At 47.1% G+C, this 23,634-nt stretch overlaps 2 protein-coding genes across 3 annotated transcripts in view; both read left to right on the forward strand.

The window, feature by feature from the left end:
* MTHFR (methylenetetrahydrofolate reductase) overlaps positions 1–22,884 on the forward strand; it is a 61,672-nt gene extending 38,788 nt beyond the window's left edge. For both annotated transcript variants that reach the window (XM_070759502.1, XM_070759503.1), the window contains 2 exons: positions 12,777–12,896; positions 20,973–22,884. In XM_070759502.1, the coding sequence (XP_070615603.1) occupies positions 12,777–12,896; positions 20,973–21,188 (336 nt within the window). In that variant the 3' untranslated portion in view covers positions 21,189–22,884. The remainder of the gene's footprint in view (positions 1–12,776; positions 12,897–20,972) is intronic.
* Positions 13,743–16,511, forward strand: LOC139170776 (tigger transposable element-derived protein 1-like). Its single transcript, XM_070758283.1, has 2 exons — positions 13,743–14,473; positions 15,033–16,511. The coding sequence occupies exons 1-2, from the start codon at positions 14,077–14,079 to the stop codon at positions 16,451–16,453; spliced, it is 1,818 nt and encodes a 605-aa protein (XP_070614384.1). The 5' UTR covers positions 13,743–14,076; the 3' UTR covers positions 16,454–16,511.
* Positions 22,885–23,634: the final 750 nt, after the last annotated feature.

Raw genomic sequence — 23,634 nt, forward strand, 5'->3', positions numbered from 1 at the left:
AGGATCCCCTCTCATTTATTCCTCCAGCCACCTCTTTCCTTACGTTCCAGGATCCCCTCTCATTTATTCCTCCAGCCACCTCTTTCCTTACATTCAAGGATCCCCTCTCATTTATTCCTCCAGCCACCTCTTTCCTTACATTCAAGGATCCCCTCTCATTTATTCCTCCTGCCACCTCTTTCCTTATGTTCAAGGATCCCCTCTCATTCAAGGATCCCCTCTCATTTATTCCTCCAGCCACCTCTTTCCTTACGTTCCAGGATCCCCTCTCATTTATTCCTCCAGCCACCCCATTCCTTACGTTCAAGGATCCCCTCTCATTTATTCCTCCAGCCACCTCTTTCCTTACGTTCCAGGATCCCCTCTCATTTATTCCTCCAGCCACCCCATTCCTTACATTCAAGGATCCCCTCTAATTCAAGGATCCCCTCTCATTTATTCCTCCAGCCACCTCTTTCCTTACGTTCAAGGATCCCCTCTCATTTATTCCTCCAGCCACCTCTTTCCTTTCGTTCAAGGATCCCCTCTCATTTATTCCTCCAGCCACCTCTTTCCTTTCGTTCAAGGATCCCCTCTCATTTATTCCTCCAACCATCTCTTTCCTTATGTTCAAGGATCCCCTCTCATTTATTCCTCCAGCCACCTCTTTCCTTTTGTTCAAGGATCCCCTCTCATTTATTCCTCCAGCCACCCCATTCCTTACATTCAAGGATCCCCTCTAATTCAAGGATCCCCTCTCATTTATTCCTCCAGCCACCTCTTTCCTTATGTTCCAGGATCCCCTCTCATTTATTCCTCCAGCCACCTCATTCCTTACGTTCCAGGATCCCCTCTCATTTATTCCTCCAGCCACCCCATTCCTAACGTTCCAGGATCCCTTCTCATTTATTCCTCCAGCCACCTCTTTCCTTTCGTTCAAGGATCCCCTCTCATTTATTCCTCCAGCCACCCCATTCCTTACATTCAAGGATCCCCTCTCATTTATTCCTCCAGCCACCCTATTCCTTACGTTCAAGGATCCCCTCACATTCAAGGATCCCCTCTCATTTATTCCTCCAGCCACCTCTTTCCTTACGTTCAAGGATCCCCTCTCATTTATTCCTCCTGCCACCTCTTTCCTTACGTTCAAGGATCCCCTGTCATTTATTCCTCCAGCCACCCTATTCCTTACGTTCAAGGATCCCCTCTCATTTATTCCTCCAGCCACCTCTTTCCTTACGTTCCAGGATCCCCTCTCATTTATTCCTCCAGCCACCTCTTTCCTTACATTCAAGGATCCCCTCTCATTTATTCCTCCAGCCACCTCTTTCCTTACATTCGAGGATCCCCTCTCATTTATTCCTCCTGCCACCTCTTTCCTTATGTTCAAGGATCCCCTCTCATTCAAGGATCCCCTCTCATTTATTCCTCCAGCCACCTCTTTCCTTACGTTCCAGGATCCCCTCTCATTTATTCCTCCAGCCACCTCTTTCCTTACGTTCAAGGATCCCCTGTCATTTATTCCTCCAGCCACCCTATTCCTTACGTTCAAGGATCCCCTCTCATTTATTCCTCCAGCCACCTCTTTCCTTACGTTCCAGGATCCCCTCTCATTTATTCCTCCAGCCACCCCATTCCTTACATTCAAGGATCCCCTCTAATTCAAGGATCCCCTCTCATTTATTCCTCCAGCCACCTCTTTCCTTACGTTCAAGGATCCCCTCTCATTTATTCCTCCAGCCACCTTTTTCCTTACGTTTAAGGATCCCCTCTCATTTATTCCTCCAGCCACCTCTTTCCTTACGTTCAAGGATCCCCTCTCATTTATTCCTCCAGCCACCTCTTTCCTTTCGTTCAAGGATCCCCTCTCATTTATTCCTCCAGCCACCTCTTTCCTTTCGTTCAAGGATCCCCTCTCATTTATTCCTCCAACCATCTCTTTCCTTATGTTCAAGGATCCCCTCTCATTTATTCCTCCAGCCACCTCTTTCCTTTTGTTCAAGGATCCCCTCTCATTTATTCCTCCAGCCACCCCATTCCTTACATTCAAGGATCCCCTCTAATTCAAGGATCCCCTCTCATTTATTCCTCCAGCCACCTCTTTCCTTATGTTCCAGGATCCCCTCTCATTTATTCCTCCAGCCACCTCATTCCTTACGTTCCAGGATCCCCTCTCATTTATTCCTCCAGCCACCCCATTCCTAACGTTCCAGGATCCCTTCTCATTTATTCCTCCAGCCACCTCTTTCCTTTCGTTCAAGGATCCCCTCTCATTTATTCCTCCAGCCACCCCATTCCTTACATTCAAGGATCCCCTCTCATTTATTCCTCCAGCCACCCTATTCCTTACGTTCAAGGATCCCCTCACATTCAAGGATCCCCTCTCATTTATTCCTCCAGCCACCTCTTTCCTTACGTTCAAGGATCCCCTCTCATTTATTCCTCCTGCCACCTCTTTCCTTACGTTCAAGGATCCCCTGTCATTTATTCCTCCAGCCACCCTATTCCTTACGTTCAAGGATCCCCTCTCATTTATTCCTCCAGCCACCTCTTTCCTTACGTTCCAGGATCCCCTCTCATTTATTCCTCCAGCCACCTCTTTCCTTACATTCAAGGATCCCCTCTCATTTATTCCTCCAGCCACCTCTTTCCTTACATTCAAGGATCCCCTCTCATTTATTCCTCCTGCCACCTCTTTCCTTATGTTCAAGGATCCCCTCTCATTCAAGGATCCCCTCTCATTTATTCCTCCAGCCACCTCTTTCCTTACGTTCCAGGATCCCCTCTCATTTATTCCTCCAGCCACCCCATTCCTTACGTTCAAGGATCCCCTCTCATTTATTCCTCCAGCCACCTCTTTCCTTACGTTCCAGGATCCCCTCTCATTTATTCCTCCAGCCACCCCATTCCTTACATTCAAGGATCCCCTCTAATTCAAGGATCCCCTCTCATTTATTCCTCCAGCCACCTCTTTCCTTACGTTCAAGGATCCCCTCACATTTATTCCTCCAGCCACCTCTTTCCTTTCGTTCCAGGATCCTCTCTCATTTATTCCTCCAGCCACCTCTTCCCTTACGTTCAAGGATCCCCTCTCATTTATTCCTCCAGCCACCTCTTTCCTTTCGTTCAAGGATCCCCTCTCATTTATTCCTCCAGCCACCTCTTTCCTTATGTTCAAGGATCCCCTCTCATTTATTCATCCAGCCACCTCTTTCCTTTCGTTCCAGGATCCTCTCTCATTTATTCCTCCAGCCACCTCTTCCCTTACGTTCAAGGATCCCCTCTCATTTATTCCTCCAGCCACCCCATTCCTTACATTCAAGGATCCCCTCTAATTCAAGGATCCCCTCTCATTTATTCCTCCAGCCACCTCTTTCCTTATGTTCCAGGATCCCCTCTCATTTATTCCTCCAGCCACCTCATTCCTTACGTTCCAGGATCCCCTCTCATTTATTCCTCCAGCCACCCCATTCCTAACGTTCCAGGATCCCCTCTCATTTATTCCTCCAGCCACCCCATTCCTTACATTCAAGGATCCCCTCTAATTCAAGGATCCCCTCTCATTTATTCCTCCAGCCACCTCTTTCCTTACGTTCCAGGATCCCCTCTCATTTATTCCTCCAGCCACCCTATTCCTTACGTTCAAGGATCCCCTCACATTCAAGGATCCCCTCTCATTTATTCCTCCAGCCACCTCTTTCCTTACGTTCAAGGATCCCCTCTCATTTATTCCTCCTGCCACCTCTTTCCTTACGTTCAAGGATCCCCTGTCATTTATTCCTCCAGCCACCCTATTCCTTACGTTCAAGGATCCCCTCTCATTTATTCCTCCAGCCACCTCTTTCCTTACGTTCCAGGATCCCCTCTCATTTATTCCTCCAGCCACCTCTTTCCTTACATTCAAGGATCCCCTCTCATTTATTCCTCCAGCCACCTCTTTCCTTACATTCCAGGATCCCCTCTCATTTATTCCTCCAGCCACCTCTTTCCTTACGTTCCAGGATCCCCTCTCATTTATTCCTCCAGCCACCCCATTCCTTACATTCAAGGATCCCCTCTAATTCAAGGATCCCCTCTCATTTATTCCTCCAGCCACCTCTTTCCTTACGTTCAAGGATCCCCTCTCATTTATTCCTCCAGCCACCTTTTTCCTTACGTTTAAGGATCCCCTCTCATTTATTCCTCCAGCCACCTCTTTCCTTACGTTCAAGGATCCCCTCTCATTTATTCCTCCAGCCACCTCTTTCCTTTCGTTCAAGGATCCCCTCTCATTTATTCCTCCAGCCACCTCTTTCCTTTCGTTCAAGGATCCCCTCTCATTTATTCCTCCAACCATCTCTTTCCTTATGTTCAAGGATCCCCTCTCATTTATTCCTCCAGCCACCTCTTTCCTTTTGTTCAAGGATCCCCTCTCATTTATTCCTCCAGCCACCCCATTCCTTACATTCAAGGATCCCCTCTAATTCAAGGATCCCCTCTCATTTATTCCTCCAGCCACCTCTTTCCTTATGTTCCAGGATCCCCTCTCATTTATTCCTCCAGCCACCTCATTCCTTACGTTCCAGGATCCCCTCTCATTTATTCCTCCAGCCACCCCATTCCTAACGTTCCAGGATCCCTTCTCATTTATTCCTCCAGCCACCTCTTTCCTTTCGTTCAAGGATCCCCTCTCATTTATTCCTCCAGCCACCCCATTCCTTACATTCAAGGATCCCCTCTCATTTATTCCTCCAGCCACCCTATTCCTTACGTTCAAGGATCCCCTCACATTCAAGGATCCCCTCTCATTTATTCCTCCAGCCACCTCTTTCCTTACGTTCAAGGATCCCCTCTCATTTATTCCTCCTGCCACCTCTTTCCTTACGTTCAAGGATCCCCTGTCATTTATTCCTCCAGCCACCCTATTCCTTACGTTCAAGGATCCCCTCTCATTTATTCCTCCAGCCACCTCTTTCCTTACGTTCCAGGATCCCCTCTCATTTATTCCTCCAGCCACCTCTTTCCTTACATTCAAGGATCCCCTCTCATTTATTCCTCCAGCCACCTCTTTCCTTACATTCAAGGATCCCCTCTCATTTATTCCTCCTGCCACCTCTTTCCTTATGTTCAAGGATCCCCTCTCATTTATTCCTCCAGCCACCCCATTCCTTACATTCAAGGATCCCCTCTAATTCAAGGATCCCCTCTCATTTATTCCTCCAGCCACCTCTTTCCTTACGTTCAAGGATCCCCTCACATTTATTCCTCCAGCCACCTCTTTCCTTTCGTTCCAGGATCCTCTCTCATTTATTCCTCCAGCCACCTCTTCCCTTACGTTCAAGGATCCCCTCTCATTTATTCCTCCAGCCACCTCTTTCCTTTCGTTCAAGGATCCCCTCTCATTTATTCCTCCAGCCACCTCTTTCCTTATGTTCAAGGATCCCCTCTCATTTATTCATCCAGCCACCTCTTTCCTTTCGTTCCAGGATCCTCTCTCATTTATTCCTCCAGCCACCTCTTCCCTTACGTTCAAGGATCCCCTCTCATTTATTCCTCCAGCCACCTCTTTCCTTTTGTTCAAGGATCCCCTCTCATTTATTCCTCCTGCCACTCCATTCCTTATGTTCAAGGATCCCCTCTCATTTATTGCTCCAGCCACCCCATTCCTTACGTTCAAGGATCCCCTCTCATTTATTCCTCCAGCCACCTCTTTCCTTACGTTCAAGGATCCCCTCTCATTTATTCCTCCAGCCACCTCTTTCCTTACGTTCAAGGATCCCCTCTCATTTATTCCTCCAGCCACCCCATTCCTTACGTTCCAGGATCCCCTCTCATTTATTCCTCCAGCCACCCCATTCCTTACGTTCAAGGATCCCCTCTCATTTATTCCTCCAGCCACCTCTTTCCTTACGTTCCAGGATCCCCTCTCATTTATTCCTCCAGCCACCTCTTTCCTCACGTTCAAGGATCCCCTCTCATTTATTCCTCCAGCCACCTCTTTCCTTACGTTCAAGGATCCCCTCTCATTTATTCCTCCAGCCACCTCTTTCCTTACGTTCAAGGATCCCCTCTCATTTATTCCTCCAGCCACCTCTTTCCTTATGTTCCAGGATCCCCTCTCATTTATTCCTCCAGCCACCTCATTCCTTACGTTCCAGGATCCCCTCTCATTTATTCCTCCAGCCACCCCATTCCTAACGTTCCAGGATCCCCTCTCATTTATTCCTCCAGCCACCCCATTCCTTACATTCAAGGATCCCCTCTAATTCAACGATCCCCTCTCATTTATTCCTCCAGCCACCTCTTTCCTTACGTTCCAGGATCCCCTCTCATTTATTCCTCCAGCCACCCTATTCCTTACGTTCAAGGATCCCCTCACATTCAAGGATCCCCTCTCATTTATTCCTCCAGCCACCTCTTTCCTTACGTTCAAGGATCCCCTCTCATTTATTCCTCCTGCCACCTCTTTCCTTACGTTCAAGGATCCCCTGTCATTTATTCCTCCAGCCACCCTATTCCTTATGTTCAAGGATCCCCTCTCATTTATTCCTCCAGCCACCTCTTTCCTTACGTTCCAGGATCCCCTCTCATTTATTCCTCCAGCCACCTCTTTCCTTACATTCAAGGATCCCCTCTCATTTATTCCTCCAGCCACCTCTTTCCTTACGTTCCAGGATCCCCTCTCATTTATTCCTCCAGCCACCCCATTCCTTACATTCAAGGATCCCCTCTAATTCAAGGATCCCCTCTCATTTATTCCTCCAGCCACCTCTTTCCTTACGTTCAAGGATCCCCTCTCATTTATTCCTCCAGCCACCTTTTTCCTTACGTTTAAGGATCCCCTCTCATTTATTCCTCCAGCCACCTCTTTCCTTACGTTCAAGGATCCCCTCTCATTTATTCCTCCAGCCACCTCTTTCCTTTCGTTCAAGGATCCCCTCTCATTTATTCCTCCAGCCACCTCTTTCCTTTCGTTCAAGGATCCCCTCTCATTTATTCCTCCAACCATCTCTTTCCTTATGTTCAAGGATCCCCTCTCATTTATTCCTCCAGCCACCTCTTTCCTTTTGTTCAAGGATCCCCTCTCATTTATTCCTCCAGCCACCCCATTCCTTACATTCAAGGATCCCCTCTAATTCAAGGATCCCCTCTCATTTATTCCTCCAGCCACCTCTTTCCTTATGTTCCAGGATCCCCTCTCATTTATTCCTCCAGCCACCTCATTCCTTACGTTCCAGGATCCCCTCTCATTTATTCCTCCAGCCACCCCATTCCTAACGTTCCAGGATCCCTTCTCATTTATTCCTCCAGCCACCTCTTTCCTTTCGTTCAAGGATCCCCTCTCATTTATTCCTCCAGCCACCCCATTCCTTACATTCAAGGATCCCCTCTCATTTATTCCTCCAGCCACCCTATTCCTTACGTTCAAGGATCCCCACACATTCAAGGATCCCCTCTCATTTATTCCTCCAGCCACCTCTTTCCTTACGTTCAAGGATCCCCTCTCATTTATTCCTCCTGCCACCTCTTTCCTTACGTTCAAGGATCCCCTGTCATTTATTCCTCCAGCCACCCTATTCCTTACGTTCAAGGATCCCCTCTCATTTATTCCTCCAGCCACCTCTTTCCTTACGTTCCAGGATCCCCTCTCATTTATTCCTCCAGCCACCTCTTTCCTTACATTCAAGGATCCCCTCTCATTTATTCCTCCTGCCACCTCTTTCCTTATGTTCAAGGATCCCCTCTCATTCAAGGATCCCCTCTCATTTATTCCTCCAGCCACCTCTTTCCTTACGTTCCAGGATCCCCTCTCATTTATTCCTCCAGCCACCCCATTCCTTACGTTCAAGGATCCCCTCTCATTTATTCCTCCAGCCACCTCTTTCCTTACGTTCCAGGATCCCCTCTCATTTATTCCTCCAGCCACCCCATTCCTTACATTCAAGGATCCCCTCTAATTCAAGGATCCCCTCTCATTTATTCCTCCAGCCACCTCTTTCCTTACGTTCAAGGATCCCCTCACATTTATTCCTCCAGCCACCTCTTTCCTTTCGTTCCAGGATCCTCTCTCATTTATTCCTCCAGCCACCTCTTCCCTTACGTTCAAGGATCCCCTCTCATTTATTCCTCCAGCCACCTCTTTCCTTTCGTTCAAGGATCCCCTCTCATTTATTCCTCCAGCCACCTCTTTCCTTATGTTCAAGGATCCCCTCTCATTTATTCATCCAGCCACCTCTTTCCTTTCGTTCCAGGATCCTCTCTCATTTATTCCTCCAGCCACCTCTTCCCTTACGTTCAAGGATCCCCTCTCATTTATTCCTCCAGCCACCTCTTTCCTTTTGTTCAAGGATCCCCTCTCATTTATTCCTCCTGCCACTCCATTCCTTATGTTCAAGGATCCCCTCTCATTTATTGCTCCAGCCACCCCATTCCTTACGTTCAAGGATCCCCTCTCATTTATTCCTGCAGCCACCTCTTTCCTTACGTTCAAGGATCCCCTCTCATTTATTCCTCCAGCCACCTCTTTCCTTACGTTCAAGGATCCCCTCTCATTTATTCCTCCAGCCACCCCATTCCTTACGTTCCAGGATCCCCTCTCATTTATTCCTCCAGCCACCCCATTCCTTACGTTCAAGGATCCCCTCTCATTTATTCCTCCAGCCACCTCTTTCCTTACGTTCCAGGATCCCCTCTCATTTATTCCTCCAGCCACCTCTTTCCTCACGTTCAAGGATCCCCTCTCATTTATTCCTCCAGCCACCTCTTTCCTTACGTTCAAGGATCCCCTCTCATTTATTCCTCCAGCCACCTCTTTCCTTACGTTCAAGGATCCCCTCTCATTTATTCCTCCAGCCACCTCTTTCCTTTCGTTCAAGGATCCCCTCTCATTTATTCCTCCAGCCACCTCTTTCCTTACGTTCAAGGATCCCCTCTCATTTATTCCTCCAGCCACCTCTTTCCTTTCGTTCAAGGATCCCCTCTCATTTATTCCTCCAGCCACCTCTTTCCTTACGTTCAAGGATCCCCTCTCATTTATTCCTCCAGCCACCTCTTTCCTTACGTTCAAGGATCCCCTCTCATTTATTCCTCCAGCCACCTCTTTCCTTTCGTTCAAGGATCCCCTCTCATTTATTCCTCCAGCCACCTCTTTCCTTACGTTCAAGGATCCCCTCTCATTTATTCCTCCAGCCACCTCTTTCCTTTCGTTCAAGGATCCCCTCTCATTCAAGGATCCCCTCTCATTTATTCCTCCAGCCACCTCTTTCCTTTCGTTCCCGGATCCCCTCTCATTTATTCCTCCAGCCACCTCTTCCCTTACGTTCAAGGATCCCCTCTCATTTATTCCTCCAGCCACCTCTTTCCTTTCGTTCAAGGATCCCCTCTCATTTATTCCTCCAGCCACCACTTTCCTTACGTTCCAGGATCCCCTCTCATTTATTCCTCCAGCCACCTCTTTCATTTCGTTCAAGGATCCCTCTCATTCAAGGATCCCCTCTCATTTATTCCTCCTGCCACTCCATTCCTTATGTTCAAGGATCCCCTCTCATTTATTCCTCCAGTCACCCCATTCCTTACGTTCCAGGACTCACCCCTCCCTGCGCTGTCATTTATTCCTCCAGCCACCTCTTTCCTTATGTTCAAGGATCCCCTCTCATTTATTCCTCCAGCCACCCCATTCCTTACGTTCCAGGAATCCCCCCCCCCGCCGTCATTTATTCCCCAACCCGCCCCCTTTCAATGCCTTCCCAACCCTCTGTTCGCCTTGCTTCTAAAGTTTTGGATTTTCCTAATGGCTTGCACGTATTATTCGCTTTTACATCGATTCCTATGGGAAACATTGTTTCATCTTACGAACATTTCGCCTTACGAACCTCCTCCCGGAACCAATTAAGTTCGTAAGATGAGGTATTACTGTATTAAAAGAGAAAAAGACATATAAAACACTATCATTTAAAACCAAACAACACATACATACCAAACATAAAGTAAAAAAGTCTGGGGAAGGTGTCTCAGTTCCTCCATGCCTGGCGATATAGGTGGGTCTTGATTAGCTTACGAAAGACAAGGAGGGTGGGGGCAGTTCTAATCTCTGGGAGAGTTGATTCCAGGGGGCCGGGGCCGCCACAGAGAAGACTCTTCCCTTGGGGCCCGCCAAACGACATTGTTTAGTCGACGGGACCTGGAGAAGGCCAACTCTGTGGGATCTTATTGGTCGTTGGGATTCGTGCGGTAGCAGGTGGTTCTGGAGGTACTCTGGTCCAGTGCCATGTAGGGCTTTAAAGGTCATAACCAACACTTTGAATTGTGACTGGAAACTGATCGGCAACCAGTGCAGTCCATGGAGTGTTGTAGAAACGTGGGCGAATCTGGGAAGCCCCACGATGGCTCTCGCAGCCGCATTCTGCACGATCTGAAGTTTCCGAACACTTTTCAAAGGTAGCCCCATGTATAGAGCGTTGCAGTAATCGAACCTCGAGGTAATGAGGGCGTGAGCGACTGTGAGCAATGACTCCCTGTCCAAGTAGGGCCGCAACTGGCGCACCAGGCGAACCTGGGCAAACGCCCTCCTCGCCACAGCTGAAAGATGGTGTTCCAATGTTAGCTGTGGATCGAAGAGGACCTTCCATTAATTTTATCTATGTAATTCTATATAGTTTTAAAATTCTAATCCAATTTTACAAATTAATACATCCTAATATTAAACAAAACTAAATATATCTTTTACCATCATTTCATAGTCAATCCATATTTAATAATCATCCCTCCTCAAATTTCTACAACTCTTGCCAAAGGGAAGAAACCATGTTCTTTTTCAGTAGCCTGCTTTTTTCTTTTAATATTTGTTATTTTTCTTTTTAATTATAAGCTACCAAAGGTTTTTATGCAGCTGAGAGACATGAAAATTAAAGCATGTTAAGTAAGAAATTGGATGATTGATATTGTTTTGCTGATCTTAATCTGCAGTAAATAAATTTTGGTTTTTAAAAAACCCATCATATTTTGCCTCAGAGAATTTCCGAATAAAATACTGTGTGTCCATAACAGTGACCTCTGAATGGGGCAACTCTATCAATATCAAAATGCCACTTAAATATTTGAGCTAGTTTCAAACTAGATTTTGATTTTCTTTCTCTCTTTCTTAGTCCCATTTTTTTTCCTTTCTTTCTTTTCTTTCCTCCCCTTTTTTCTATCTGTTTCTCTCTCTTCCTCCCTCCCTCTCTTTCCCCCCCTCTCTTCTTTCTCTCCCCCTCACTCTTTCCCTCTCTTTCTCTTCCTCCTTTCTTTTCTATTTCTCTCTCTCTCACACTTTCTTTCTTTCTTCCTCTCTCTTTTCTTTCTCTCTTTTGCTCTTCTTTTTTTTCCTGCCTTGCAACACCACTCATGTTCACAAATATGTTTTCGGGGCCAGAAGCGCGGGGGCTTCCCGGAAAAGTTTCCTTTTTCCCAACCGGGATCGGGAGAAGGCGCCCATCAGATTCAGGGCGAAAAGGCTTGGAGGCAGCAGCAGGAGCCCCACCATCAGCCCGAGCAATTCACATCACGAAGTAGGAGCGGGAGAGCGCCGGGCACTGGGCAGTAGCCGTGGGGCGGTCGGCTGCAAGCGGGAGCTCCAGGAGGCACCGACGGGGATGGCGGGCTGCCGTACATTGCTGGCGCTGCACTTGGCATGGGCACGGGGCTGGCACTGGCCCACTGGCTGGGCCAAGACGGAGGTGCCAGCCCCAGGAGGGGGGAGCGGAGGACCTCCATTGAGGGCGCTGGGTGAAGCCCTGGGGGGAGGGAGTCAGGAAGGTCCTCCTGCCCCCCCCACAACGGAGGTCTGCCCCCCCCGAAAACACAACGGAGGTCCGCCGCCGCCCGCTTGAGCCAGGATGACAGGCAGGGCGAAGCGGCGTGGAGCAATGAGAGGCTCAAGCTGGTGGCGGCGGACCTCCGTTGTGTTTCGGCTGGGGGGGGCAGGAGGACCTTCCTGACTCCCTCACCCAGCACTTTGCCCAGGATGACAGGCAGGGCAAAGCGGCGTGGAGCAATGGGAGGCTCAAGCAGGCAGCCTCCGTGCTTTTCTTTCGGCGGAGGAGCTAAAAGGCCGGAGACTTTAAAATAAAGGGATTAATGCCAGCCTTCACACTTTTTTCCCGGCTTCGGGCTGGACAGGAAAAGCTAAGCGGCCGGAGACATTGCCAGACCAGCGGCGCTTTTACATTGATTCCTTTGTTTTAAGGTCTCCAGCCGCTTAGCTCCTCCGCCGAAAGAAAAGCACGAAGGCTGGTGGATGAAGTGGAGGTGAACAGAATGGGGACAGAGGCGAGGCGAGGAAGCGGTGGTGGGGGAGGAGGCGAAGCCGGCTGCCTGGGGAAACGGCGCATTTGAAAAGCGCGCCAGTTCCTTGGGCACAGCACTTGAAGTCAGCTCAAGGCCCCACAGAGCCGCCACTGCCGCCTCTCCCTTTCTGTCGCAGCACAGGCTGAGCCCCTCGCCTTGCCCCCCTCGCAACCAGGAGCTGCAATCCAGAAGCTGCAGCAATAGCAGCGACGCCGCCTGGGGTGGGGAAGGGACGGGAGCACCCGCCGTGGAGGAGGAAGAAACGCTGCTTTGCCAGTTCTGGCAAAGACCTGGTGGTGGTGGCGGCGGGCGGGGGGGCCCTCCGCCACCCTTGTCTCTGCGTGGCCTTAGAGGGAACTATGGTGGTAACCAAAACTTGAATGTGGTCTATTAGTTGGGTGATCAGACAGCTCTCCATGGCATTAAAACGTATACAGAAGAAACCTCTGGCCCCCTTTGGCTCTTCTTCAACACTTTTCCTGTTGCTTCTGTAGGGAGAAAACGTCACCAATGCTCACGAGATGCAGCCCAACGCTGTCACATGGGGGATCTTTCCAGGAAGAGAGATCATCCAACCCACAGTGGTGGACCCAGTTAGTTTCATGTACTGGAAGGTAAACCTATTTTGTTTCCCCACCTGTTGAGCTTGGGTTAGCTTGTTTCTCACAGTCATAAATCCAGCCTGTAATCCAAAGGAAAGCTACCAATGACTCTTCTTTGGGAAAAAAAATAGCAGCAAGTCTTATTTTCCCCCCAACTTTCCCTCAATGGTTCTCAACCTGGGTGTCAGGACCTCTTTGTGGTCTAATGACCGTTTAACAGGGGTCACCTAAGACCATGGGAAAAGACAAATTTCCCCTGGTGTTAGGCGTAAAAGCTTCTATCCTGGCGCCTTGGAACATAGTTTTACAATCTGACCAATCAGGCGTTTACAGTGGGGGTGTCCCTCTGATCTTCCTGCCAATCAGCTTCAAGCTCTGTTGGGAGAATTGGCGCTAGACTTATGGTTGGGGGTCATCACAATATGAGGAACTGTCGCGGTATTAGAAAGGTTGAGAAACACTGTTAATGTTTGAAATTATGGATACTAAAATGAATAAGATCAATGAAAATAAAGTGAAAAAACTGATGGGAATTCGAGACCGAGTTATAAAGAATAAATTGGAATCACTCTATAATTTGTAAATAGGCTAATGTTCTTTGTATAAAATACAGTGAACCCTCGAGTTTCGCGTCCTCAATGATCGCGAAAGGGCTATTTCGCTATTTTAAACCAATTGTTACCATCTCGATTCTCGCGAGCGCTACATCGCGATTTTCCGGAAAAATTTAAAAAAAAAAAAAAAAAACTGCTTGGTTTTTCCCGCCCGATGACGTCACGCGTCATTGCTTTGCAATTGCAATCGGTTTTGCAACTTTTGCAAAAGTTTTTGCAGCCGTTCCTTCGAGCCTTCGAGCCGTTCCTTCCAGACGTTTCTTCGAGCAGTTCCTTCGAGCAGTTCCTTCGAGCCGTTCCTTCGAGCTGTGTCTTCCATCTGTGCCTTGGAGTTGCTGTGCTTTGCATCTGTGTCTTCCATCTGTGCATCTGTGTCTTCCATCTGCCTTGGATTTGCTGTGCTTTGCATCTGTGTCTTCCATCTGTGCATCTGTGTCTTCCATCTGCCTTGGAGTTGCTGTGCTTTGCATCTGTGTCTTCCATCTGTGCATCTGTGTCTTCCATCTGCCTTGGAGTTGCTGTGCTTTGCATCTGTGTCTTCCATCTGTGCCTTGGATCTGTTTGGATCTTCTTTGAAGATGGCACCTAAACGTTCAATGAGGAGTGGAGGCGATGCTAAAAAGACCCGGAAGATGTTGACAATCAAGGAAAAGATTGAACTGTTGGACATGCTGAAAGCGGGACATTCTAATGTAGAGGTTGGTCGCCATTATGGGCTCAACGAATCGACTGTGCGATACATTAAGAAAGATGAGAAGAAGATAAGGCAAACTTCTCTGATATCATTCAACAAGGCTGCCAAAAGAGTAGTGACGCCTAGAAACAAACGGCTTATGAAGATGGAAGCTGGTTTGTCTGTGTGGCTAGAAGACTGCCGAAAAAAGAGCATTGCTTTGGATACGAACACTATCCGAACCAAGGCGCAGCAATTGTACAACCGTCTTGAACACACAGATGCAGATGGGGTAGACCGAGGTAAGGAATGGTGTTTTTTATAAGTGTATTTAAGTGTTTTTTAAGGAAGGAGAGAAGGGAAGGAGGGAGGGAGGGAGAGAAGGGAGGGAGGAGGGAAGGAAGGAGAGAAGGAAGGAAGGAGGGAAGGAGAGAAGGGAGGGAGGAGGGAAGGAGGGAGGGAAGGAAGGAGGGAAGGAGAGAAGGGAGGGAGGAGGGAAGGAAGGAGAGAAGGAAGGAAGGAGGGAAGGAGGGGAGGGAGGAGGGAAGGAAGGAGGGAAGGAGAGAAGGGAGGGAGGAGGGAAGGAAGGAGAGAAGGAAGGAAGGAGGGAAGGAGGGGAGGGAGGAGGGAAGGAAGGAGGGAAGGAGAGAAGGGAGGGAGGAGGGAAGGAAGGAGAGAAGGAAGGAGGGAAGGAGAGAAGGGAGGGAGGAGGGAAGGAAGGAGAGAAGGAAGGAGGGAAGGAGAGAAGGGAGGAGGGAAGGGAGGGAGGAGGGAAGGAGGGAGGGAAGGAGAGAAGGGAAGGAAGGACTGTATGCTTTCATTCAAGTCACTTCTCTCTCCCTTTCCTGTCATTCTCTGTAGATGAAGGCGCTGATGACTCTGGAGACCCCCAGCCGTCAACATCTGCTTCTTCAGCCTCAGCCCCAGCCACATTCACAGCAAGCAAAGGGTGGTTTGAGAAATTTCAACGGCGCTATGGCCTGAAGAGTGTGTCATTGCACGGAGAAGCTGCCTCAGCAGATACAGGTGCAGCCGAAAACTTTGTCCAGGGCACGTTTAAAGAGCTAATTGCAGAAGGGGGCTACCTTCCAGAACAGGTGTTCAACATGGACGAAACAGGCCTGTTCTGGAAGAGGATGCCTTCAAGGACTTTCTTGATGCAAGATGAAGCCAAAGCCCCTGGCTTTAAGGCCATGAAAGATCGGGTGACTTTGATCATGTGTGGGAATGCAGCAGGCTTTTTGCTGAAGCCAGGGCTAATCTATAGGTCACGAAATCCAAGAGCCCTCAAGAACAGAAATAAGAATTCATTGCCAGTGTACTGGATGCATAATCCTAAAGCATGGATTACAAAACCCCTCACGCGGGACTGGTTTAATCAGTGCTTCATCCCACAGGTGCAGGTTTATTTGGCTGGCAAAGGACTCAATTTCAAAGTGCTTCTCCTAATGGACAATGCGGGAGGCCATGATGACCTGGAACATGAACATGATGGGGTGCAAGTCGAATTCTTGCCACCAAACACCACATCGCTTATCCAGCCAATGGATCAAGGTGTTATCCGCGCATTTAAGGCACTGTACATGCGCAATTCTCTTGCAAGCATCGTGGCAGCAATGGATGCTGATGCAAACTTCACATTGAAGGCCTACTGGCGTCAGTACACAATTGCATCTTGTCTGACGAACATTCAGAGTGCCTTAGTGGATATGAAGTCGCAGACAATGAATGCCTGCTGGAAGAAATTGTGGCCAGAAGTGGTGCATGCTCACAGGGGGTTTGCTCCCGAAGAAATTCAAGATGCTGCAGTCCAGAACTCTGTGAAGCTGGCACAGGCACTGGGTGGAGAAGGCTTCGTTGACATGACACCAGAGGAAGTCAATGGTTTGCTTGATGAGCATGGCCTACCGCTGACAGACAAAGATCTGGAGGAGCTGACCAGGTCAGCGAGTGAAGAAGAGGAGGAAGAGGGAGCTGAACAAGGTGAGGAACAAGAAGATGTTGGCCTAACGCTGGAGCGGCTTGCAGAAATGAACAAAGCTGCTGCAAATCTCCAACGCATGGCGGAACTTTGGGATCCCCACATGACTCGCTATTTTCAATTTAAGGCCTCCCTTGACAACACCATTGCACCATACAGAGCCTTGTTAGCCAAGGAAAAGAAAAAGCGCCAACAACTGCCCATAACTATGTTTGTCACGAGAACCAAGAGGTCTGCCACAACATCACCTGCAGCGTCCATTGTAGACATGGTGATAGAAGAAGATCCCGATTTATCCTAGTTATGCTAACCCCCCCCAAAAAATGTAAAAATGTAAATAAATATTTTTGTTATTTCTATCAGGATGACTAAGTGTGTTATTCAATGTGTACAGTACAGGTACAGGTAGAGGTACAGTACAGTACATTAAGGGGATGGGAAATGGTAATTTGTGGGTTGACAGTGTTGGGACTGAGTGGCATAGAGAAGAATGAATGAATGACTGAGTGAGTGAATGAAATTCAAACACAGGTGAGGGCTGGGGGGTTTTATTCTAGCAACTTGGTTGGGCAGTGCAAGAAACCAGGTTTAAAATGAAGTCTGGGATCAAAAAGGCAAATTTCCTCACTGAGGACTAGTAAATTGGTTGGGCAGTGCAAGAAACCAGGTTTAAAATGAAGTCTGGGATCAAAAAGGCAAATTTCCTCACTGAGGACTAGTAAATTGGTTGGGCAGTGCAAGAAACCAGGTTTAAAATGAAGTCTGGGATCAAAAAGGCAAATTTCCTCACTGAGGACTAGTAAATTGGTTGGGCAGTGCAAGAAACCAGGTTTAAAATGAAGTCTGGGATCAAAAAGGCAAATTTCCTCACTGAGGACTAGTAAATTGGTTGGGCAGTGCAAGAAACCAGGTTTAAAATGAAGTCTGGGATCAAAAAGGCAAATTTCCTCACTGAGGACTAGTAAATTGGTTGGGCAGTGCAAGAAACCAGGTTTAAAATGAAGTCTGGGATCAAAAAGTAAATTTCCTCACTGAGGACTAGTAAATTGGTTGGGCAGTGCAAGAAACCAGGTTTAAAATGAAGTCTGGGATCAAAAAGGCAAATTTCCTCACTGAGGACTAGTAAATTGGTTGGGCAGTGCAAGAAACCAGGTTTAAAATGAAGTCTGGGATCAAAAAGGCAAATTTCCTCACTGAGGACTAGTAAATTGGTTGGGCAGTGCAAGAAACCAGGTTTAAAATGAAGTCTGGGATCAAAAAGTAAATTTCCTCACTGAGGACTAGTAAATTGGTTGGGCAGTGCAAGAAACCAGGTTTAAAATGAAGTCTGGGATCAAAAAGTAAATTTCCTCACTGAGGACTAGTAAATTGGTTGGGCAGTGCAAGAAACCAGGTTTAAAATGAAGTCTGGGATCAAAAAGGCAAATTTCCTCACTGAGGACTAGTAAATTGGTTGGGCAGTGCAAGAAACCAGGTTTAAAATGAAGTCTGGGATCAAAAAGTAAATTTCCTCACTGAGGACTAGTAAATTGGTTGGGCAGTGCAAGAAACCAGGTTTAAAATGAAGTCTGGGATCAAAAAGGCAAATTTCCTCACTGAGGACTAGTAAATTGGTTGGGCAGTGCAAGAAACCAGGTTTAAAATGAAGTCTGGGATCAAAAAGTAAATTTCCTCACTGAGGACTAGTAAATTGGTTGGGCAGTGCAAGAAACCAGGTTTAAAATGAAGTCTGGGATCAAAAAGGCAAATTTCCTCACTGAGGACTAGTAAATTGGTTGGGCAGTGCAAGAAACCAGGTTTAAAATGAAGTCTGGGATCAAAAAGTAAATTTCCTCACTGAGGACTAGCAACTGAAGACTAGCAACTTGGGCAGGGCAAAAAAACGGGGCGAATAGGGGAGAGGGGCGAATCGGGCGGGCGGGGTGTAGCGGCGAGGAGCTCGGAGGCGCTGGTGGGGGGTGGCCGGCATGGAAAGTAAACATTGCCAGCCTCCGAACTGCCGTCGCCCCACCATCTGCGCATGCGCGGCCATTTTTTTTAATTTTTTTTTTAAAAAAGAGATCACGCATGCGCAGATGATGCTTTTACTTCCGCGCCGCTACTTCGCGAATAATCGACTGTCGCGAGGGGTCCTGGAACGGAACCCTCGCGAAACTCGAGGGTTCACTGTATTACAAATCAGTACACCTTCATTTTGGTGGAGGGGATTGAACAAATGATGTTGAGTAGTGGGAGCACCTATCACTGTGTGCCTTTTGTGTAGTGTGCATCTGTTTTATTGTTATTAAAACGAATAAAATTTATTCTAAAAGAAAAGAGAGAGAAACACTGTTAACATACTGTGTTTTCCCGAAAATAAAAACCTGTATTTTTCGGACTATAAGATACACTGGTGTATAAGACGCACCAAGATTTTGAAGAGGTAAGTAAAAAAAAAGGTTTTTGCCCTCCCTAGCTCCCAGGAGCCCTCTGCAAACCTCCCAAACCCTCTGCATGCCCCATTTTTTGTAAAAACAGACCCGTTTTTCACCCGTTTTTGTGAAAAACTGAACATGCAAAGGGTTTGGGAAGCCTGCAGAGTACTCCTGGGGGCTAGGGGAAGGTGAAAATGCCCCCATTTTTGCAAAAAATGGCCCATTTTCCACCCATTTTTTTGAAAAAATGGGGGAGGGGGTGTTTTTGCATTCCCCCAGCCCCCAGAAGCACCCTGCACGCTTTCAAAACCCTCTGCAATCATTCCCAGCATTAGGCTCCTCTCCAGGGAGTCCTTCCTTCTCATTAGGTGGCCAAAGTATCTGAAGTTTCATCTTCAGGATCTGGCCTTCACTGGCTGGGGAATTCTGAGAGTTGAAGTCCAAATATCTTCAAGTTGCCAAGGTTGGGAAACATTGCTGTAGACAAACCAATACTAAACTTTCCTACAGTACTCCCCCCAGGGTTAAGGTTCATCCCACATCCCCACACCCACAAGTTCATCACGTTGACCACTCCGGTCTTTTCAGCGTCCGTGGTCCAACCTCATATTTCCGGCTGGCACAGAACAAAGGATGACCTTTAGTTTTCTAAAAGGAATGTGTTGTGGCTAGTAGTTTTCCCTTCTCGTGCAACCACCCCATCCCAATTCCCACAGAACTCTCTAATTGTGGCAGGTCAAAGTCTCTACTCGAACGATGGCTTGGGCCTGACACTAGACCTGACCGGTTGGATCACCTTGCAGTCCGAGGGACTCGCAGAAGTCTTCTCCAGCAAAGGCCTCCATTTCTTTGGCATTCGAACTTCCTTATGGTCCAACTTTCACAGCCATAGATTGCAACAGGGAAACAGCCTTGAATATATACACTGTTGGCAGGGTTTTTAGTATGCTGTCTGCCTTTTAGCATGCTGTCTACCTTTGTCATAGCTTTCCTCCCCAGGAGGAAGCTAATTTCTTGCCTGCGGTCCCCATCTGCAGTGATCTTGGAGCCCAGGAAAATAAAATCTGTCACTACCCCCATTTCTTCCCCATCTACTGTATTTTTCGGCGTATGAGATGCACTTTTTTCATCCCTAAATGTTGTGTCCCAGCCCTACACAGCTTGAGAATAAAGGCGGAATCCACACACTGATTTCAAATCACTCTTTATATATATAAAGTCTCATTATACAAGCCAGATTCATGCCTGTGTGTTTTTATTTTATTTATTTATTTATTATTTAGATTTGTATGCCGCCCCTCTCCGTGTTCATCTTGGCACCTTCTCAGTGAGAATAATTACAAGATAACAGTCTCGCGGCTAGGCTGCTGCCAAAGATGAAAGCTCATTGCAAATTCCTTCATGATATAAGGAGTCTCCAGTTTCACAGACTTATGTTTACAGCTTCTCAGCATCTCCGCAGACAGGGCAGGTTTACTGCAAGGATTTTAGCCTGAAAATAACAGTTGGCTACCGTAACCTGGCAGAAACCTCAAACATCTTTCAATTCCATTCCATGTTGAAACTCCACCCCGAATTACCCATCCTTAATTATCTATAGGGAATGGTCAACAATTCCATAGAGTTACAAACTACAGATTACTTCCTTTTCCCATACAAATATTTTTGTCTTTTTCTTCGTCTTCTAAAGTGGGCATCTAACAAAGGCTCATGATCTTCCTCCTCCTTCTCTAAGTCAGAGTCTTCTGTCATTGGCATCTCTGCCACCTCTGGTGGTCCTTCAGGTTCATCCAGGCCCATTTCTCCCTCACTCTCATTCTCTGCATCAGCTGGCAATACCACTGGCCCAGGGTACTAAAATGGGCCTGGCTCATCCTTCTCAGAATCTATAATTACCAGAGGTGGATGTGGAGTGCTCACAACACTAAAAGAGGCTGAAAATTTGGGTGCGTCTTATACTCTGAATGTAGCTTTTCGAAGCTTTCTTTCCATCCCTAATGAGTGGTTAACAAACTTTTTTATTTTATTTTATTTATTTATTAGATTTGTATGCCGCCCCTCTCTTCTTGGCTTGCAAGCATTTTTCATTGCTAATTGCTCCAAATAATGTTTTTTCCAGCCCTAAATCTTTGCAGGCTTTTTTACATTGCTACTTGTTCCAAAGAATGTTTTTTCCAGCCCTAACCAGGGGATAAAATAATGTGCTGAAGCTGACCAGAGTTAAGGACGCTAGCCTGATGAATACGTGGTACAGATTTCCCCCCCCCCTATTTTCCTCCCCAAAAACTAAGGTGCGTCTTATACTCCGGTGCATCTTATACTCCAAAAATATGGTATTTGCCATCTATTTGCTGTCTATGACATCTTCAAATGGCTAACCCTCACCCTGCTGTTTTCCCTGGATAGGACGAGGCCTTCGGCTTGTGGACCGAGCAGTGGGCGAAGCTGTACGAAGAAGAATCGCCTTCCCGTATGATCATCCAGTACATCCACGACAACTATTACCTGGTTAACTTGGTGGACAACGACTTCCCCTTGGAGAGTTGTCTCTGGCAGGTATTGGAGGACACCTACGAGCAGCTGGCCAATCCAGGAGAGGAAGAGAAACCAGCTGGATTTTGAAATGGGGACTCACAACACTTTTTTAACCTCCATCACAAATAACGGCAGCTAAGAAACCCAGCAGAATTCCGGTTTTGCTAGGTTTTCCAGTTTTTTAATAAGATTTTTGATGACTGGTGTTCCACATTGGCAGCCTGGCCTAGTGGTGGTGGGGGCAGGCGCATACACACACTCGCAGCTCCAATGGAGCTTAGGGAATGAGTGAAGGGTGCTTGTGCTCCCACGTGAAGCTCTCCTCGCACAAATGACAGGCACTTGTGCTCACGCATGAAGCTCCATTCACATGAGTGATGGGTGTTTGTGTTCACACGTGATGCTCAATTTGCAGAAATGAAGTTCCCCTCGCATGAGTGAAAGGCCCTTGTGCTGATATGTGAACCTCCCCGTGCGTGACTGACGTGCGCTTGTGCTCAAGGCATGAACCTCCCCTTGCACAAGTGAAGGGCTCTTTTGCTCACGTGAAGCTCCCCATGCATGACAAATTTATTTTTATTTATTTTATTTTATTATTTAGATTTGTATGCCGCCCCTCTCCGAAGACTCGGGGCGGCTCACAACAGAATAGAACAAATCATAAATGCACTTGTGCTCAGGTGTGAAGCTCCGCTTGCACAGGTGAAGGGCTCTTGTGCTCACATGTGAAGCTCCATTCACATGAGTGACCGGCGCTTGTGGTCATGCATGAAGTGTGGAGCTCCCTCGGCAAGAATGAGGGGCACTTGTGCTGACACATAAGCTCCATTCACTCCAGTGAAGGGCGCTTGTGCTTGCTTATGTGTGAAGCTCCCCTTGAATGAGTGAAAGATGCATGAGCTCATTCATGAAGCTCCATTTGCACAAGGGAAAGATGCTTGCACTCAATGTGTGAAGCTCCATTTGAATGAGTGAAGGGTGCTTGTGCTCACATGTGAACCTCCTCTTGCACAAGTAAAGGCTCTTGTGCTCACACATGGAGCTTCATTCACATGAGTGAAAAGCTCTTGTGCTCACATGTAAAGCTCTGTTTGAATGAGTGAATGGTACTTGTGCTCACACGTGTAACACTATTCGCATGAGTGAAGGGTGTTTGCTCACGTGTGAAGCTCCCCTTGCATGAGTGAAAGGCTCTTGTGCTCACACATGGAACTTCATTCGCATGAGTGAAAGGCTCTTGTGCTCACATGTGAAGCTCCATTTGAATGTGAATGGTACTTGTGCTCACACGTGAAATGCCATTCGCACAAGTGAAGGGTACTTGTGCTCACACATGAAGCTCCATTCACATGAATGGAGATTTGCACGCTAATGCAAGTGCCCACTGCTCACACGAGCAGGCCCTCCCCTCCTGTTAGTGGAGCTTTGTGTGCAAAGTACACTTGCCTGTCAGTTGTGTAGGTAGAACATCACACTTGCTCCTTTCTCCTGCGTCCCAGTTTTGAACAAGCCGCAGTGTGCCACAGGCTGAGAGTTGGGGACCCTCCTCCTCTAAACTTCCTATGAAGCAGCCACGGCCAACTTGACTGAGACTTGCCACCCACCCCTCTGTTAAGTTCCCCCACTACTCCCCACACCTATTTATTTTGATTTTTTTGTAAGAGGCGTTGAGAATTACCTTCCTCGTTTTGTTTCTTTTTTGGGTGTGTGTGTACGCGGAATATGGCAGCCATTGGAACCTTTGTAAAGGAACAAAAAAAGAAATAAAATGACTCCCACAGAATGTCTCCAGGCGTGGCCTCACAAGGAGAGTCTTGGGGGAGGTCTCCAATACCAAGGAAACATTTTGCCCAGTCCTCCTGCCTAGCGGAAAGGGCACCGAGCCCACCTGTCTCAGAATAACAAGAGTTGGAAGGGACCTTGTAGGTCATCTAGTTCTTTTTTCTTTTTTTTAAATATACTTTATTAATTTATACAAAGAGGAATAAAACAGGGGGAAGGGGGATGGAATTACAGAAAAGAAAGGTGGGAGGGGAGTGGGATAAACAGTATTGTTATATCGCAGCTTATATATATTGTTATATATACATTTCAGGTATTTGTCCATATATAGATATTTCATATTCAGAGTTCTTATTTAAATATCTTATAGCTGTAATATTTAATAATCCAACAGTAATATGGGAAAAGAAAGGGTAGAGAGGGAGAAAAGGAGGAGAGAAAGGGGGAAAAAAGAGAGAGAGAAGAGAAAAAGAAGAGAGAGATAACAAGATGAGTAGTACCTGCAAGCAAGCAGGCGTTTGAATTGTGACGACTTAGGTGGGTTATATTTATTGTTTTTGTTAACGAGATTTAATCGTAGGTTGTAATATTAATAGATTTCTAATAACTATCAAATGAGTTGAACTCAGACAGGGATTAAATTATTTTTGATCCAATTTTTAGTTATACATATCTTTATTTTGGTTTATATTAAACAATTTTAATTATTTTTCGCTTTGTCATCTTTAGAGTTGGATAGCCATCTGAACCA

The sequence above is a fragment of the Erythrolamprus reginae genome, chromosome 8 (assembly GCF_031021105.1).
Source record: "Erythrolamprus reginae isolate rEryReg1 chromosome 8, rEryReg1.hap1, whole genome shotgun sequence".
Lineage (NCBI taxonomy): Eukaryota > Metazoa > Chordata > Lepidosauria > Squamata > Dipsadidae > Erythrolamprus > Erythrolamprus reginae.